Below are 17,853 nucleotides of genomic sequence, written 5' to 3'. Positions count from 1 at the left end.
AAAATCTGTTTTACAGTTTCATGCACTATGTGGCGCCCCTTCTTTCTTGCTCTCAATTCCAGATATATATATATATATATATATATATATATATATACACATACATACACACACACACACACACACACTATATATATATACACACACACACACACACACACATAAATCCCTATATGCCTACGCGTACCTACATACAAGATTAGCAGGTGACGATAGAATTTGAAAAATATAACATGGGCAATAGTTAGAGCCATGGAAGGAACTGAGCCCCAGGTCTTAACGCAGGGTTTAGTATAAAATACAAGTATATACATACATGTGGCTTACCTCCACACAGGGAGACTGCTCATGTGCCGCGCGTGGCCGTCATTCTGCTACGGCGTTGGGGCAGGAAATGTTAGCAACGTACTATCCCAGACTGATTGCGATCCTGGGACTCTTCAGTTACCGATGTACTCGCCTTATCAGGTATGCCATTCTGGCTCCAGATGATGGAAATCAAAAGATGACCTCAGTGATGTGAGACAGCAATGCCAACCACTACAACGGCCATACGTTACTTCTTGTGTGTGCTGCCGAAGGGAATAAATAAGATATAAATCCATATAGATGCACAGATGCATACCTTCTAAGGTAAGCACTGAAGGCTGTTGAGATTTAACATATGTGCAGCCACATATGTGCATGAGAAGAGTACGGCTCATTCTTACGGCGAGCCAATGTGAGGCATAAGCCTGGGGATGGGACGCACCCTTGTGCTAACCCTGGGTTAAAGATATGCAATAACCGTCATTTCTGGCAGCAGCCAGAACAGTGGCCCCGACTATGCATACTATACACATTTAGGCAGAGTGATCTCTGGCAGCTATAGATGCAAGAAACACACTGCATTATTCTGTTACACATCAAGCATATTTGCCCCAGATGTTCAATGTAATAAGCCTGTCGCACCTGGTATACCCAGGCGGTCTCCCATCCAAGTACTAACCAGGCCTGGCGCTGCTTAGCGTCCAAGATCAGACGAGATCGGGCGTGTGGCCGTAGGTGCTGATAGATATGTGGTGGGCAAAGTGGCATGGACACAACCTCTATATTAGGCTGTGGCATGTTCCTCCCTGTGCTTCAGGGTGTCTGGGACCCGGACACTCACTCTATACTTTTTTTTTTTTTTTTTTTATATAATATTAAACCAGTACACTGCCCAGTTCCGTAGGGGAACTACCGATGTGCAATATAACCGAGATGAGGCAGAGCTAGATCTATATAAGGACTGCAGGTTAAAGTACAAACTCCACAGTTGTGCCGTTAAACCTAATAAGTGCTGTATGTTTAAGTAAAGAAAAAAGCGGCAGAGGCGCATATGCCAGCACAGGGAGAATATACAAACTCCAAACAGCTAGGGCCGTATTTGGGAATAAAACCCACAATCCTGTTAAGGGTTGCACCCCCCACACAACTCAAGAGTGAGGATGCAGGAGATGCTGGCAATAAGCCCCGGCTCCTTTTAAGGCAGGTGCATATGCTAATAATACTCGCTGGAGTTAATGGCGGCATCTGTGCACGCCAGCATGGACTAGACTCTGCCCCTACTATAAATAAGCGGACGGGGCGCAAACAATGGCTATGTAGGCATAATGCGAGTGGGGGAGCGGGAATGTAATAGACAGCGCCGGTGCAATCTTCATACAAGCACCGGCGCCGCAACCCGCAGCCGAGAGCGCTGTGAATAACAGCCTCGCTCTCCGGCGGCTGTGTGCAGAAGCCAGCGCCAGTGCTTCTACAAGCACCAGCGCGGCAGGGAACAGCTGCACTGAGCAGCTCCCTAAGCCCCGCCATACGGCCAATTGGCTATATAAATGTAAACTCCCTTATGGGAGTAGCGGGGCGCGGCAGGCTCCCTCCCCGTGGGGATAGAGCAGAGGGAGGATTCGGCTCTCGTGAGAGCAGCAAACAGAGCGCTGTCAGGCTCTATTAAGTCAGACAGCGCTCAGTCGTGCAGGGATTCAGGCATGCTGCTAGGCAGCAACGTTACAGACTGTCTGAACAGTCTCCCTGTACAGTATCCGCGCTCTATGCGCGGTAGCTCCGCCCCTTGTAATAACGCTAGCGGCGTTATAACAGGATTCCAGGAGGAGATATACTACAGTATATACCACATGTGGGAGGGGGCGGAGGGGCCGCAGATTAAACTCCGTTCCCCATAAGGGGAACAGAGCTATACTTACCACTGCTGGCATCAGGGCTGCGGCTAGGCATTCGGAAGCACGGACACAGCCTCTATATTAAGCTGTGGCGTGTCCTCCCTGAGCTACTGCCAGGGTGCCTGGGACTCCGACACGCACTTTTTTAGTGGTGACGGGTCACCTGATGCCTCCATGTAGCAGGCAGACAGACGCAGTACTCTGTCAGCCTGTCCTCAATGCTTTGTGAAAGCTGGAAATTAAAATAAAGTTGAAAATAAAAGAAAAAATACTAAGTGTGGGCTGGAGCTCAGCCCTATGTGACCGGCTCTCTCGGGCACATTCTAAAAACTGGGGCTGATGGGGCATAGAGGGGGAGGAGCCAGTCACACTTCAGAATTATTTAAAGTGCCAGACTCTGCTCTACCACCGTCTATACCCCACTGTCTTGAACTCCAGTGTCCCCTAGTGGATGAAGGAGAAACAGAGAATTAATAGCCATATCTTTTAGGGTGAGTAAAATTGGTAAAGATTATAATAAGTAGAGAAGACGATGGACGGTTATCATTTTAATGAGGCCCGCTCTACCAAAGTATGATAGGTTTAATATTTTCCATCCCTGGAGCTCCGAATCATGCAAGAGACACTAAGCTCATTAAAGCAATAAGGGTTCCTTTGTAGACCAATCCCCAAGTAGTCCAGGTGAGAGGAAGCCCAGGAAAATGAATAAAAGGAAACCCAGGGGGGAATAGGGGAGGAGGAATTCGAGGACAGTGTTTATTATTGTCTGCATTGACCACCAATCCAGAGATGTCACTAAATGGCTGGATTTTATCCATGATTAAAGGCAGTAAAGTTTCGGGATGTGCATTATATAAAAGGATATCATCCGCAAAAGCAGTAATTTTGATTTTCTTCGCACCAACCCGTACTCCCCGGAACTAGGTCTAATGCTGTAAGATACACAACAAGGGGTCAAGAGCAAGGTTGAATAAAAGAGGAGAAAAGGGGCAGCCTTGGCGAGTCGCTAGTCCCAGTCCTATAGCAGTGCCATAAATACCATTTGACAAGAGAGGTGGAAGGGCTAAAATAAAATGAAAAACAAAGGAGCTATATAAAATCAGAGGTAAAATCCCAACGCTCCAAGATTTCAAATAAGTGAGGCCTAAGAACAGTATCAAATGCTTAATGTCTAGGGGGAAATTGTGTAGAGGCATGCACCACTGCTAGAGCAGTATGGATACCATGGACCGTATGATGGCCCCTCACAAACCCGAATTGATGTTTTGTTAACAGGCTCGGCAATAGCTTCTACAGACGATTGGCCATAAATTTAGATAAGATTTAAAATACGTATTTAACAGAGTGATAGTGCGGTAAGAACCTAGGAGAATTGAGTCCTTGCCCGGTTTCGGTAAAAGTATTGTATAGGATTCATTAAAAAGGAGGGATAAGAAGGGGAAGAGATAGTGAATTTCTTTAAATAAGTCCTGAAGAAGTGGGGACACGTGGCCCTGAAGGATCCTGTAATAGTCCCCCAGAAAACCATCTGGACCACTTTTAAAAAGTGCTTAAAGGTGTTAGAGGTCCTTTTTTATTTATCTTCATTTGCTCATATGTATCAAACCAGCTTTGAAGTGAATGAGAGCAACCAGAATATTCACAGCAGCCTATAGTAGATCAGCAAATTAGAGAGGTAATCTTTTGGAGGCAATGACCTATCCAATTTTGATTTTGTGCAGAGGAGTACAGAGCCAAGACATTGAGGTCTATTCCATTAACTTACCCCTGCCTATGAATTAGTAAGCCCAAGGCAAGATTGGGCGGTGAGGGAAAGGGAGGGGGGGGGGGGGGGGGGTTTGAGCTCGGCGGGCTGCAACGGCAACTCGTCCTTCTTGCATGCGGGGGCTTGTTAATTGAATCAACCCCAGTGAATGAATTATAAAAGGCCGAAGGAGCAGGGTCCCCCAGCAGCACAGTGACATGGGTGCAGCTCCTGTCACACTCAACTGAATGCGGTGGTATCAAGCGTACCTCTACAGAAATCAAACATTGCACATCCAACTTCTTACAATTAGGGGCTATGTATTATAAGTCTGGAGAGTCTGTTAAAAGCAATAAACCGCGTATGCAGTCAGCAAATGTATACTACTTTCCATCTACATAAAACATCTGTAATGCGTTTTATACATAAATTTTCCTCTATACTGTACACACTTGAGGGAAAAAAGCTCTGCCTCCTTTGTTACAATCACAACATTATAACACAGCTTACCTCAGAAGGCCCCCTGGTGGTGAAAATGCATAACATTTGAGTGTAGGGAACGAGTTTCGAAGTAGGATAGCCAACACAGAAGCTGCCCCAGCACCCAAACTATGCCCTACTATGACAAGCTTGTACTCCTGCAAGACAGAGAAGGGAAATGGAACAGCAGCAGCAGGCAATGGCTCCAGTAAGCACTGAGGAAAACATGGCATGCTGGGTGCAACATAGTAAATGGAATATGCCACTTACAAGACTGGTTCAGAGATAAAGACATGGCTTAAGCTTGCTTTGTACAGTGACCTTTCTTTTTACGGCACAAACTGTGCGTTATAGTGCAATGCCTATTGTACATTATAAGATTATTAGAAGGCACAAGACATGATTTTATATGGTCTAGCAGCATATCAGCAATTAGGAGGTGCCTAGTGGGTGGTACTGTGCATAGTAGTGTAAATGTTTTGCTGAATATCCCTCTAATATGTCACAGGTGAAGGATGCAGGAACGGATAAGCGTCCACTGACAAAAAAGGAGATTTATCAAACCTTCTAAAGAGAACAAGTAGAGAAGTTGCCTATAGCAACCAATGAGATTATATCCATCATTACATAGACTATGCTAGATAAGTAATAGCTACAAGCTGATAATCAAAAATGTGGTAGTAGAAATGGTGAGAAACCACAGATGTTCCTAATTACAACATATTGCCATATTCTGGTTCAGGTTTAATTCCACACTGAAAGTATACTATATGCTTTGTATCATTCAGATCTTTGCCTAGGTTATATCACAGCTCCAGATTTGTTCATTCAGCTGAGATGAATAAAGTTGCCAAAACATCAGTTTCAGGTGAATTAATTTCAGTGCCTCTATTACTGACTCAATCATACCAGCAGCTGCCTTTTGTCTGGAGCCCAAAATGCACTGAGACCTACAGTATGTAAATATTTAATCTACTACAGCATTGGAGAGAAATGTAATTGCGACAAGACAGAAGGAGAAGAGAGACAGTAATTTATATTGTTGTATACTGGCTCACTCATATGTACCTACACACATGCATACATGTATATGTACACCTACACACACACACACACACACACACACACACACACACATACATACAACTTGTGTTATAGGCACAATAAGAGAGCATTACAACATATGTGAAAAAATGTATAGATGCAGATCCTTAATTAAGAATAATAAACATAGGTTGATTTATTCATTTTTTTTTTTCTTGGAGCCAGTGTGCATGTGCCTTAGCAGTGACTGGCAGAGTATGCTTTATAGTAGGGGGTGGGCAATATTGTAGAACTACACATCCAAGCATGCCCTGCCACACTTTTTCTAATTGGCTATGCTGAATCTGTGTAGTTCAATAGCAGCTGGAGGACTGATTATTTTCCACCCTTGCTTTATAGTGAACCAGGTTGTTAACCACTGGACAGACATTTCTACATAAAGTCTGGGGTAAACACTTACTGGTGCTACGGTGAAAGCCTGATTCAATATCCCATCATTTATAAGTCTTCTGTAAATGTAGTTTGCGGTTTGAGTTATTCCCTAAAAAGAAATAAAAAATAATAATAAAAAAAAAAGAAAAAAGAAAAAAAAGAAAGACAGAATTATCAGATAATCTACCACACACAGATGGTGTCAATATATAGAGCAGTAGTTCCCAATGAGGCATGTGATGTAAAAGGGACAGGAATATCCCATTACGGTCCAGAATAATACACATTTTTCAATTTACCAGACAATCTTAGTCAATCAATAAAGTAATGAAAGGCAGTCTGATACACTTCAGGGCCACATGGTTATCGCTATGACCTTCAAAAGGGACCCTCATTCACTTTATTATCAGTAATAAGCCAAAACAATACATTTAAGTCAGAAACACTTGTTTGCACCAACATATCCGCATATGATGACAATTACCTTTAATGGTCCAGTGTCCCCTATAGAATCGGAGAAAGGGCTTTACCGGTAAGTGCCAAAACCCTGTTTTCTCCTTCTTCCACTAGGGGACACTGGAGTTACACTGGGGATGTCCCAAAGCTCCCCTCCCGGACGGGAGAGTGCTGATGTTCCTGCAAAAGACAGCCAAAAGCAGAATCCAAGGCCGCAAAAGTATCAACTCGATAGAATCGTATAAAGGTAGGAACAGAGGACCAAGTGGCCGCAAGGCAGAGCTGTGGTGCAGACAGACCTCTGCGAGCCGCCCAGGAAGTGCCAACAGCATGTATTGGAATGCGCGGAGATGGAAGCAGGTGGAGTCCTGACATTGGGCACGTATGCTTGACGAATGGTAAAAAGAATCCACCTAGCCAAAGTCTGCTTGGAGGCTGGCCATCTTCTCCTAGCAGCATCACAAAGTACAAATAAAGAATCCAAATAGCGCAAGGCCTCCGTCCAGAATACATAGATTCGTAAGGCCCAAACTACATCCAGAGACAGGAAAGAGGCATCAACCCTTGATAAAACTGGAACAACATGTTGGTTTATGTGGAAGGCGGAAACCACTTTGGCAAAAAAGTAGATCTTGTGCAAAGCACAGCCCGGTAATCATGGAAGATAAGGAGAACGGCAAGATAAAGCCCTGAGCTCCGAAAACCTTCGAGCCGAGGCCAAAAAAAAAAAAGAACAGTCTTCAAGTATTTTAGCTCCACCTCCTCCAAAGGCTCAAACACGGGCGATTGTAGAAAATCTAAAAACAGGTTCAGATCCCACTGGGCCGTGGGAGGCACAAATGGCGTCTGGACCCAAAGAACGCCCTGCAAGAAGTTCTGGAGCGCTGGAAGTAACGGCAATCGTCTCTGGAAAGAGATGGAAAGGGCTGAGAGCTGGACTTTTAGCAAATTAAACCGCAGACCGGCCTCCAAACCCTCCTGCAAAAAAAGAAGAAGGCAGAACAGACAAAAAGAAGAGGCAGAGAAACCCAGACGCTCACACCAAATCACATGAGACTTCCATATACGATGGTAGTATGAAGCAGTCACCGGCTTCCGGGGCCAAAGCATGGTGGGAACAACCTCCCCCGGGATCCCCAGTCTGCTTAGGATGGCGGTTTCAACAGCCAAGCCGTCAAAAGCAGCCACTGTAAGTCGGGGTACACAAAAGGACCCTGCTGAAAAAGATCCCACCGTAACGGCAGCGGCCACGGATCGTCTGCTAGAGTAGGCAAATCCAAGTACCAAGCCCAGCGAGGCCAGTCCGGGGCTACTAGGATGCCCGTGACAGACCCACGCTTGATGCGTTTGAGTACTCGTGGCAACAGAGGAAAAGGAGGATACAGGTAAAAAAAAGCTGTACCGTCATGGAACAGCTAGAGCATCCATCGCCTCTGCCGACGTGTCCCGCGTCCTGGAGCAATAACGTTGTAACTGGTAGTACCGGCGACAGGCCATTAGATCTATTTGTAGTAGTACCCATCGATGGACTATCAACTGGAACACCTCCTAATGAAGACCCCACTCTCCATGGTGGAGATCCTGACACGGCGGAGATGGCCACTGCGTGAAGTTCTGCCCACCTCAGAATGCGACTTGCTTCCCGCATGGCTGTGGGTTCCCCATTTCTGATTTATATATGCCACAGCCATGGCGTTGTCAGATACCTGGATTGGTAAACCCTCCAGCAGATGAGCAGCCGCAAGCAGGGCCATGTAAATGGCCCTGGGCTCGAACACAGATTGGAAGAAGAGACTCCTGCTGCGACCAGACACCCTGAAACCGGACCTGACGGACCACCGCTCCCCATCCGCGTAAGCTGGTTGTTAGGAGAGTCCAATCCTAAATGCTGAATCGACGACATGCTGAGATATGGTTGGCCTGCAGCCACCGGAGAAGAGATAAGGGAGTCCTGGGGGACAGATGAACCAGCCGGTGAAGCTGGAGATGTGACCCTGACCATTGGTATAGTAGGTCCAACTGAAAAGGCCTGGAATGGAACCTGCCGAACTGAACAGCATCGAAGGAGGCCACCATCTTGCCCAGCAGATGGATGCATAGGTGAACAGGTACCTTTGTTGGCCTCAGGGCCCGATTCAGACCTGCTCGCTAGGCTGCGTTCCCACGTAGCGATCGATGTTTCGCAATGTGCGCATTTCATCGCAGTGCGCAAACTAGTCCATGCAATCGGGAAGAGTTCACTCGCTGCGCATAGCCAGCTCGCTAGAATGAGTGACAGGACAAGCAGTTTATGGGTGGTGACAGGGAATGGTCGATGAAAACGGGGGTGTGATGGTGCGAGCGCAGGCGTGTGAGCGTCTTAACGCTGTTTCAGAGGCGTGCATAATTAAGACGCAGCGTCATAGTACACGTCACATGGTTGTTTTACACACTGAAGCACGCACAGTGCTTGCAGTAGGGTATGGTCGACCACAAGTGCTGCGTCCGCTTCCGATGGTACCGATTGTTGCATACACTTCCTGGAGATGATGTGGGACAGTGGACGTCTTATGACAGGCTGGTGGGCGTCTAAATACACACCGCTAAGACATAGTGGGCATGCTAATGCCTTGCGATCACGGGATTTGCATACTTTGGCTGCGTGCGAAAGCATCTAGCGAGTGGGTCTGAATCGAGCCCTGAGAACCAACCTGACCAGTTCTTGAATTCCCCGATTATTGTCCTGGAGAAAAATCCTCTGACTCGAGGTGTCCATAATCATGCCTAGGAACTGAAGACGCTGGGTTGGCACAGGTTGGATTTCTGGAAGTTCACAAGCCATCCGTGCTAGATGAGCATCTGATGTGTCAAGGAAAGGACTGTCGAGGACTGTCCTTGATGAGAATGTCGTCCAGATAAGGCACAATGGACACACCCTGGGACTGGAGATGTCCGACGAGGATTGGCAGCACCTTGGTGAATACCTGTTGGGAGAGGACAGTCCAAAAGGAAGGGCCCAGAACCGGTAATGAGATTCCTGGATTTCTCTGCCTCCAGACCTGCAATCACTGAATGTAGGGACTTCATCTTGAAATGGAGTAACGTTAGATAACCATTCAAGGATTTTATATTCAAAATAAGGAACAAAATGAATAAAAGCCATGAATGAGTGCGCCGATTTTCTGTAACCGGAAAAATCACAAGAAGTTATTAAACTGCCTATTGTAGGGCCCTCTGCTTCTGTTGGGAAACTGGTAAACCTGTGGTAAATAACCGAACTGGGGGAGGATACAGAAACTGAATCTTGTAACAGAGGAACACAAGATTTCGAACCCAGACGTCTGAATAGGTCTGAAACCAAACATCTTTGAGCCGTAAGAGACGTGCACCCACCTTGGCAGAACCCGACTGTCGTCCTTTTGATTTTTCTCCACGAGCCGCAAATGCTGCACCCCTGAAGTTGACACAAAACCCGGGTATTGGCTCGAAAGGAGTGAAAAGAAGGCCCTGAAAAGGGCTATCGGGGAGCTGCAGAAGTGGATGGAAGGAACGGGCTTTTTCCTCCCATAGCCAACGCAATCCACTTGTCCAGCTCCGGGCCAAACAAGACGTCCCTGGTGTACGGCAGGGCCTCCACAGCCCGTTTGGACTCCGCGTCGGCCAGCCAAGAACGAAGCCACAGAGCTCTGTGGGCTGCAATAGCCTAGGCTGAGACTTTAGAACAAACCTGACCTACATCCATGGAGGCATCCCCTAGGTATATGGCCGACTCCCTAATGTGTTTGGCCAGGGAAATTAAACCCTTTCGCAGAACATCTGACTGAAGACCTTCAACCAGTTGTACCATCCATTTTTCCACAGCCTTATTAACCCAAACACCAACTAAGGTATATACCGGCTGCTAAGTTGATGGACTTTAGGGTGTTCTCCAACTTCCTATTCAAGCTATTCCGTAAAGACGTAGCCCCTGGAACCGGAAGCGCTGTCTTCTTGGATAACAGAGATACTGATGGATCCAGAGGGTGAGGTCTCCCACTTAGCCCTGTCCACAGACAAACAAGGGTAAAGGGAGAGGAAACACCTGGATATTTGAAACTTCTTATCCGGGTGCTTCCATGCTGCCGCAGCTGACTTTCCAAATGAGGAGATGTATGGAAAGTAACCGCCAACCTCTTCTTCTTGCTGAAAAGAGAAACATCCTGCGAGTTCGCACCCTCTGAATGTGAAATCTTAAGTACATGGTGAACTGCTAAAATAAGAGCTTCTCCACCAGGCTAAATAAAATAAAATATAAATACTTTAGACTCTCTCAATGTCACTGGTGTATATAACACAAACGAAAATCAATCATTGTCCAGTAGAATGAATAAGGGCGTTGCTCCAATGGTTCAGAGTTAACCTCCAATGACAGACTTCACCTCATTAGTCTAATTACATTAGAGGCATCTCATAGCGTAAAACCATATTGCAAATTTTTTCACATACAACCATTAAAAAACACAGGTAAAAGTGGCGGCATACTGCAGTTAGCCTTTTAAGACATGCACATGTACAAGCATAAGGGGTGAAAACAATGGGGACGAAGTTTGCGCCAAGTTACACAAATCTCTTTATGAGCACATGGAAAAACAACTACATCTGGTCCCATAGCGAACTTGGCAAAAACCTCGTCCTCTGGGTGAGGTTCACAGACAACGTATTCTTCATCTGGATTGGAAATTAAGAATCTCTCAACCAATTTCTTTCCTACATCAACAACAACCTCAAATTTACTGCACACTACAGTTAATCTAAAGTGGAATTCCTTGATCTGAACATTTTAATTGAAAACGGTCACATTCACACTAACACCTTCCACAAAACAGCGGATGTCAATCATTTTATCTTAGCAACAAGCGGAATTCACCCCAATTGGCTGCAGAACGTGCCACTTGGACAATTTAAAAGGTTGAGACGCAACTGTTCCAAAATAAGCGATTTCGGCACACAAGGAGAAACCCTACAAGCACAGTTTATCTCAAAATAACACAACGGAGATTTAGTAACAATAGCAAGAGCATTGGTTAGACAAGGAGAGAGGACACCACTTCTACAATATAACCTCAAAAAAGCAACCGCAGATATTAACACCAGTGTAAGTTTCATTACTCAATACAACCAACAAGCAAACTACTCCAGGATGAAACCCTAGCAGAAATCCTTCCACCAACACCCAAAGTGATTTTCCAAAAAGCACCAGATGTAAAAGATGAAACTAGTAAATAGGGAGATGAATCAGTAGCAGAAAGAATGAAGTGATAATACCACTGTATAGGTCATTGGTACGTCCTCATCTCAAATACTTTGTTCAGTCCTGGAGGCCATATCTCCAGAAGGATATTAATACATTAGAGACTGTACAAAGAAGGGCAACTAAAATGGTGCAACGTCTACACCACAAAACGTACCAGGAAAGACTAAAGGATCTTAAGATGTATAGTTTGGAGCAGAGAAGGGAAAGGGGGACATGATAGATACATTCAAATATATAAAGGGGTTTTAACAAGGTAAAGGAAGGAGACATTATTCAAAGAAAGAGAAGTATTAGAACAAGAGGACATGTTCTGAAACTGGAGAGTGGTAGGTTCAGGGGAAATTACTTCACAGAAAGGGTAATGGACAAGTGGAATAGCCTCCCATCAGAGGTGGTAGAGGCTAAGACAGTAGAGCAATTTAAACATGCATGGGATAGACATAAGGATATCCTTCAGAGGAAGGAAGGATCAATAAGGGTTGAGGTAACAATATGTTTAAAAACGGGGCAGACTAGATGGGCCAAGTGGTTCTTATCTGCCGTCAAATTCTATATTACCATATCCCCCCCAAAATACAGAGAAACACCCCCCTTTGTGCGTCCTTACAGCAATATCACGTAATAAGTTAGTATCCACTCTTTATATGGAGGGCTATAATCTAGAGATACACAACACTCTCTGTATAAACCTACTACTATAGAACGCTACGCTCATGCAGATCACTGTAAAATAGGTAGAATGTAATCTGTTCAACAATGTATATAATGTATCACTAATGTATATGATACAACTACAAGTATCCTGTTAGGCCCTTCAAAGATGGCCATTTAACCCCTTATAGGATGGACACTCAAATGCTAGAACTGTACAGAGAAAGTTAAGAGACCTATCACAGACTTCCACAAAATGGCCACCGAACTACACCCAGACCAGAGAAGGCTTAACCCAGACTTTGGAACAATGAATGACAAATACTTCCACCAAACCAGTTACACTCTACAACCAAGAAGGTCCAACCAGAAATGAAGGACGTATCCAGCAAACTCAATTAACCAGCTAATCAAGATACACCATCTAGCCACACCCTCAGAGGAATGGCAATAGGGTGAAATGCGTTGGGTGCACTGCACATCCAATACTCTCTGCGGTGACAGAACTCCTCCAGCTAAACCTCCCACAGCCATGTCACGTGACCGGAGAAAGCTAGCACCACCTGGAAGTGAGTAGGAGACTGGGGTGGTCTCACCAGTGGAGACAGTAAGCTGAACAGCGGGAGATGAAGGAAAAGGACCCCCACGGTCAGCTCTCCAACAGGGCAACCTGCAGCAACACTGATCCGACCAGCAGGCCCCCTACAGAGGTCAATGCCCATAGAGTCCGCCCCAGCAAGGTACGCTGTCTGAAGCATCCCCTGCAAGGGAAGCCGGTAACAGCTCCAGCCACAGCACAGAATCGCTGACTTAGCACCACTACATCAAAAGACTTAGGTATTGTTTGACTGAAGCCGCTTTGCATCCCCACTTCCAATCATTAGTCCCAACTGGGAAGCCGCTCTCTGCTAACAGACTTCCATAGTACATACACACTGTACTGAAGCTACACCTATACGGACTGTATCTGGATACTCAAGGGACAGTATATCCACCTATCTTTTTCTCCTCACTGATGAATTGCATGCTAACTGATACTGTATAAGCCTGTACCAATATTGTATCTCTCTCCACCTATGCAGAATTGTGACATATATACAGTGATTATTAATTCACCATTGTAAATGATATAATTTTGTGTTTCATTGTCTAATAGAGGTTAACACTGTGATTAACCATTACATTGATGTTTACAACAAAACTAGAATTAGACTTTTCTTGGATACTTATGAGCAGCAACTGTGGTATATACCCATCCTCTAGATGTCTGTGTACCAAGGTCAACACTGTGTTTAAGAAAACATATTTAACTAAGACTAGACTTAGACCTTCCCTACCCACGCATACGCAGATTACATATAGGGGTGAGCGCGATAAGTCTCTATACTTCTACAATAATTACAAATATACAGTGGCTATAACGTATTGGAAGAGTATAAATCCCCTTCACTAGCTGCACCTGGAAGTGACGTGAGTGAGGGTGGAAGTGGAGGTTTCTGCACACACTTTCCACGAAAATAAGAAACTTGGCCCCTTGCGAGCTTGCTACGCTCTCTACACTGCGGCTCGCTTCGCTCGCCGGAAGAATACATTCCCCCTGTATGCCCACTTGGATGGCAGGGAAAGATGTTGAACACTGGCAGATGACGTCATCGTACAGAAACGAAGGGGATCTCTCTCTTCCCATAAAGTATTGACGGTCTTTGACATTTTTATATATTCTTTTCTGATATTTGCTACAATACCACCTTGTTAAACAGCTCCAATGATATAATATTGGGACATTATATAATGACAATCCAATTGACTTTTGCTGGACACCCTGCCTACAGTTATTGCATGCAGAGTCACCATATGCCAACGAGCAACCATTTAAGGACACCCTACCGCCAGACTTGAGTCCATAGACGGTACCTGTCCTAAGCCTATCATCCCCTAGGGTTGGTCACAATTGCAGTCAACAACATTGGGACCTTATCAGATGTGTCATTTACCTGTTGAAGGCACACAGACTGCAATCGCACGTTTACCTCCATATGCATTATTTCTGATTATTGATGAGATTTTCATACTAATGTACAGTGCGAGTTTCGGTTAAAATTATTTCTCTCACTTATTCCAGTACCCCAGAGCGCTTTAGACCGGTCTCTCGTTCATTGCATCTATGAAGTTGGGTTACCTCTTTGGTGAAGCTGCTAGTAATTCTACACATATATCTCATTAGCGCTAACCCACTTCTGTATTACCAATGATATAATAATTTGGCAATTCTCTGAAAATAGCCATTTTTGGAAGCCTGACCACAATATTTAGCTTAACTATGTGTCAGTATATTGACATAGAGCCGTTCACTGTTCATCATCTGTATCAATTACAAGACTAGATAAATCAATTTGGCCAAAGGGGCTACATTTCTCTGAAAGCCAAGCTACTAGTGTGACAGGTATGGCCTGGGGTCCTATCATTGTATGAACAGATACATTACCTTATGGGAAAAGCAATCTCCATCCATCCCATCCATGTGCAGGTTCTCACAATCTGCCGAGAGGTCCGTTAGTACATCCTGCACAGAGGACAAATAATAGTAGTTAGACGCCAGGAAGAATTCTGTAATAGTAAGAGTTCTATTACATATACTGAATGAGGGTGAAGCAGTGACCAAAGGACTACAGGAGGACAGCCCTTGATAAATACAGCAAGACAGTGGAGGTCCCCTGTGTGTTCTATTGTAGCACTTTATCATAGTGACACCAAAGACATATAAAAGTACATATGAACAATCATATGAAAATCAGGGCAACTAAATAACGGCATGGGGAAGGCTGGTATAACCTACAATACAGGGCTAGCTGGCTGGGACGTAGTGGGCTCCCATGCAGATGAATGAAAAATTGTGTGAGTAAATGAGGTTTTCCCTTAGAGCATTACATAAGAGACTACATATTAGTCAGTGTAGGTACCTCAAGAGACAATGTTCCTCTGACCGCTACCAAGATGGCTTCCGTCTTGTGATCAAGTGCTACAAAAAACGGTATTTCATAGATCTGAAAAATAAATTAATTCAGATAAAATTTTATTGGAAGAATCCCGGAAATACATCTTATGCGGTGATGAAGCAATGCCCCCGGTTACTGCCCCACCTTGTTATGAAAGGTGATGTGGATGAAATCTCGGTACTGGAGCCCTGTGGTTTGCAAGATGGAGCCAAAGTGGCAGTTGAGGTGGTCGCCACCTACAATATCCTGCTGGGCCCTCCTGTTGTGGCAACTGAAGAGAAGAATCAAAAAGACATAAAGATCAGTGCAATAAGTACAGGCAAAGAAAAATATGTCTCCTTTTGTCTAACTAAAGCACTTTCAAAATAAATGTTTTTGCTCTAACATTTTTGAAAATGGTAGTTTCAGGTTCTATAAATGTGCCCACAAATTGCTCCAATCAAGTTGCTAGACAAGTGGGAAAACAAGAGATATGGTAAGAACTTACCTTTGTTATCTCTGTTTCTACGAAGTCCATAGGGTCCACAGGGTGACCTTGGGGTATAGCTGGATCCTGGATCCTCGGGCACCACGGAGTTAAAGCTTTTAGCTGCTCCCAGGATGCACTTGGGTCCAACCTCCCCTATACCCCGCCCCCGAGCCACAGGCACCTCAGTTGGTAAGCAGCCCAGGCCGGAGGAGGAGACGAAACAGAGAGAAGGAAGACTGGAACACACAAGAACCATACTCACAGAAATGGGAGACGGAAAACCGGTGACCAGTCACAGAGCCCTTATGAAGCCAGGTGCGTCAGGGCGGGTGCCCTGTGGACCCTATGGACTTCGTAGAAACAGAGATAACAAAGGTAAGTTCTTACCATATCTCTTGTTTTCTACTTCAGGGTCCATAGGGGTCCACAGGGTGACCTTGGGGATGTCCCAAAGCAGTCCAACTAAGGGCGGGGACGCTCCTGTGCTGATAGGAGAACCCGGCGCCCAAAGGATGCATCCTGAGAGGCAAAGGTGTCAAACGCATAGAACCTCAAAAAGGTCTGAATGGAAGACCAGGTGGCCGCCTTACAGAGCTGAACAGCAGAGGCGCCACGGCTAGCAGCCCAAGAAGGGCCCACGGACCGAGTGGAATGAGCCTTAACAGAGGCTGGAACAGCTAAACCCTCCTGCATATAAGCCTCAATAATAACAGAACGAAGCCAACGGGCTAGAGTCTGTTTGTTGGCAGGCCAACCCCTCTTGTGAAAACCAAAGAGGATAAACAAAGAATCCGACTTCCTCACAGAACTAGTCCGGTCCACATAAACCTGGAGTGCCCTTACAACGTCTAAGGAAGTCTCCCCAGCCGAAAGATCAGGTGACTGAAAGGCTGGTACAACAATTTCCTGATTAATGTGGAACCTGGAAACCACCTTAGGCAGGAAATCAGGACGAGTGCGAAGCACCGCTCTGTCCTGATGAAAAATCAGAAAAGGGGGACGACAAGAAAGCGCCCCCAAATCTGAAACCCTCCTGGCAGAAGCAATTGCCAAGAGGAAAACAGTTTTAAAAGTTAGCCACTTGAGCTCCACTGACTCCAAGGGCTCAAAAGGAGGACCCTGTAAGGCCCTAAGAACCACCGCCAAATCCCACGGGGCCACAGGTGGCACAAAGGGAGGCTGGATTCTCAAAACACCCTGGAAAAAGGTGTGTACGTCCGGCATAGCAGCGATCCTGCGCTGGAACCACACCGACAGACCAGACACGTGTACCTTCAGTGAAGAAAGACGTAATCCTAAGTCCAAACCGGACTGAAGGAAAGCCAGAATACGCGAAACTCGGAACACCTGGGGATCATAGTTTCTGGCCTCGCACCACTGAAAGTAAGTGTGCCACACTCTGTGATAGATCCTCGCGGAAGTAGGCTTGCGCGCCCTCAGCATGGTGGTAATAACGGAGCTAGAAAAGCCCCGAGACCTCAGGACGGCTGTCTCAAGAGCCACGCCGTCAAAGATAGTCGACCCAGATCCGGGTGAAGACAGGGCCCCTGAGACAACAGGTCCCGCCGTTGAGGTAGGAGGTACGGAGCGTCGATGGACAGGCTCCGCAGATCGGAGTACCACGGCCTTCTGGGCCACGCTGGGGCCACCAGGATCAGTGTGCCTCCGTCCTGTTTGAACTTGCGCAGGACCCGAGGCAGCAGAGATATCGGAGGGAACAAGTAAGCCAGTTGAAACAGCCATTTCACCGACAGCGCGTCTATCAGACTTGCGCCTGCGTCCCTTGTCCTTGACCCGTACACAGGCAGCTTGTGATTGTAACGGGACGCCATCAGGTCCAGCTCTGGCAGCCCCCACTTGTCCACGAGTAGTTGGAATACCTCTGGATGAAGCGACCATTCCCCGGGATGCACATCGTAACGGCTGAGGAAGTCTGCCTCCCAATTGAGGACTCCTGGGATGAAAACTGCCGAGAGAGCTGGAAGATAGCGCTCCGCCCAAGCCAGGACGCGGGACACCTCCGACATCGCAGCTCGACTGCGAGTCCCTCCCTGGTGATTGATGTACGCCACCGTGGTGGCGTTGTCTGACTGCACCTGAACGGCCCT

General features: G+C 46.0%; 1 protein-coding gene across 1 annotated transcript in view; it reads right to left on the bottom strand.

Moving 5' to 3' along the window:
- DAGLB (diacylglycerol lipase beta) overlaps window positions 1–17,853 on the bottom strand; it is a 52,006-nt gene that overhangs the window by 13,528 nt on the left and 20,625 nt on the right. The window contains exons 7-11 of the mRNA XM_088451953.1: window positions 15,421–15,547; window positions 15,241–15,324; window positions 14,766–14,843; window positions 5,930–6,010; window positions 4,456–4,583 (exon numbers count right to left, since the gene is read on the bottom strand). Coding sequence (XP_088308079.1) covers window positions 4,456–4,583; window positions 5,930–6,010; window positions 14,766–14,843; window positions 15,241–15,324; window positions 15,421–15,547 — 498 coding nt within the window. The remainder of the gene's footprint in view (window positions 1–4,455; window positions 4,584–5,929; window positions 6,011–14,765; window positions 14,844–15,240; window positions 15,325–15,420; window positions 15,548–17,853) is intronic.

Source organism: Taudactylus pleione, unplaced genomic scaffold, assembly GCF_031769625.1.
Source record: "Taudactylus pleione unplaced genomic scaffold, aTauple2 ptg000032l, whole genome shotgun sequence".
Taxonomy (NCBI): domain Eukaryota; kingdom Metazoa; phylum Chordata; class Amphibia; order Anura; family Myobatrachidae; genus Taudactylus; species Taudactylus pleione.
This window is presented reverse-complemented; position numbering and strand designations above follow the sequence as displayed.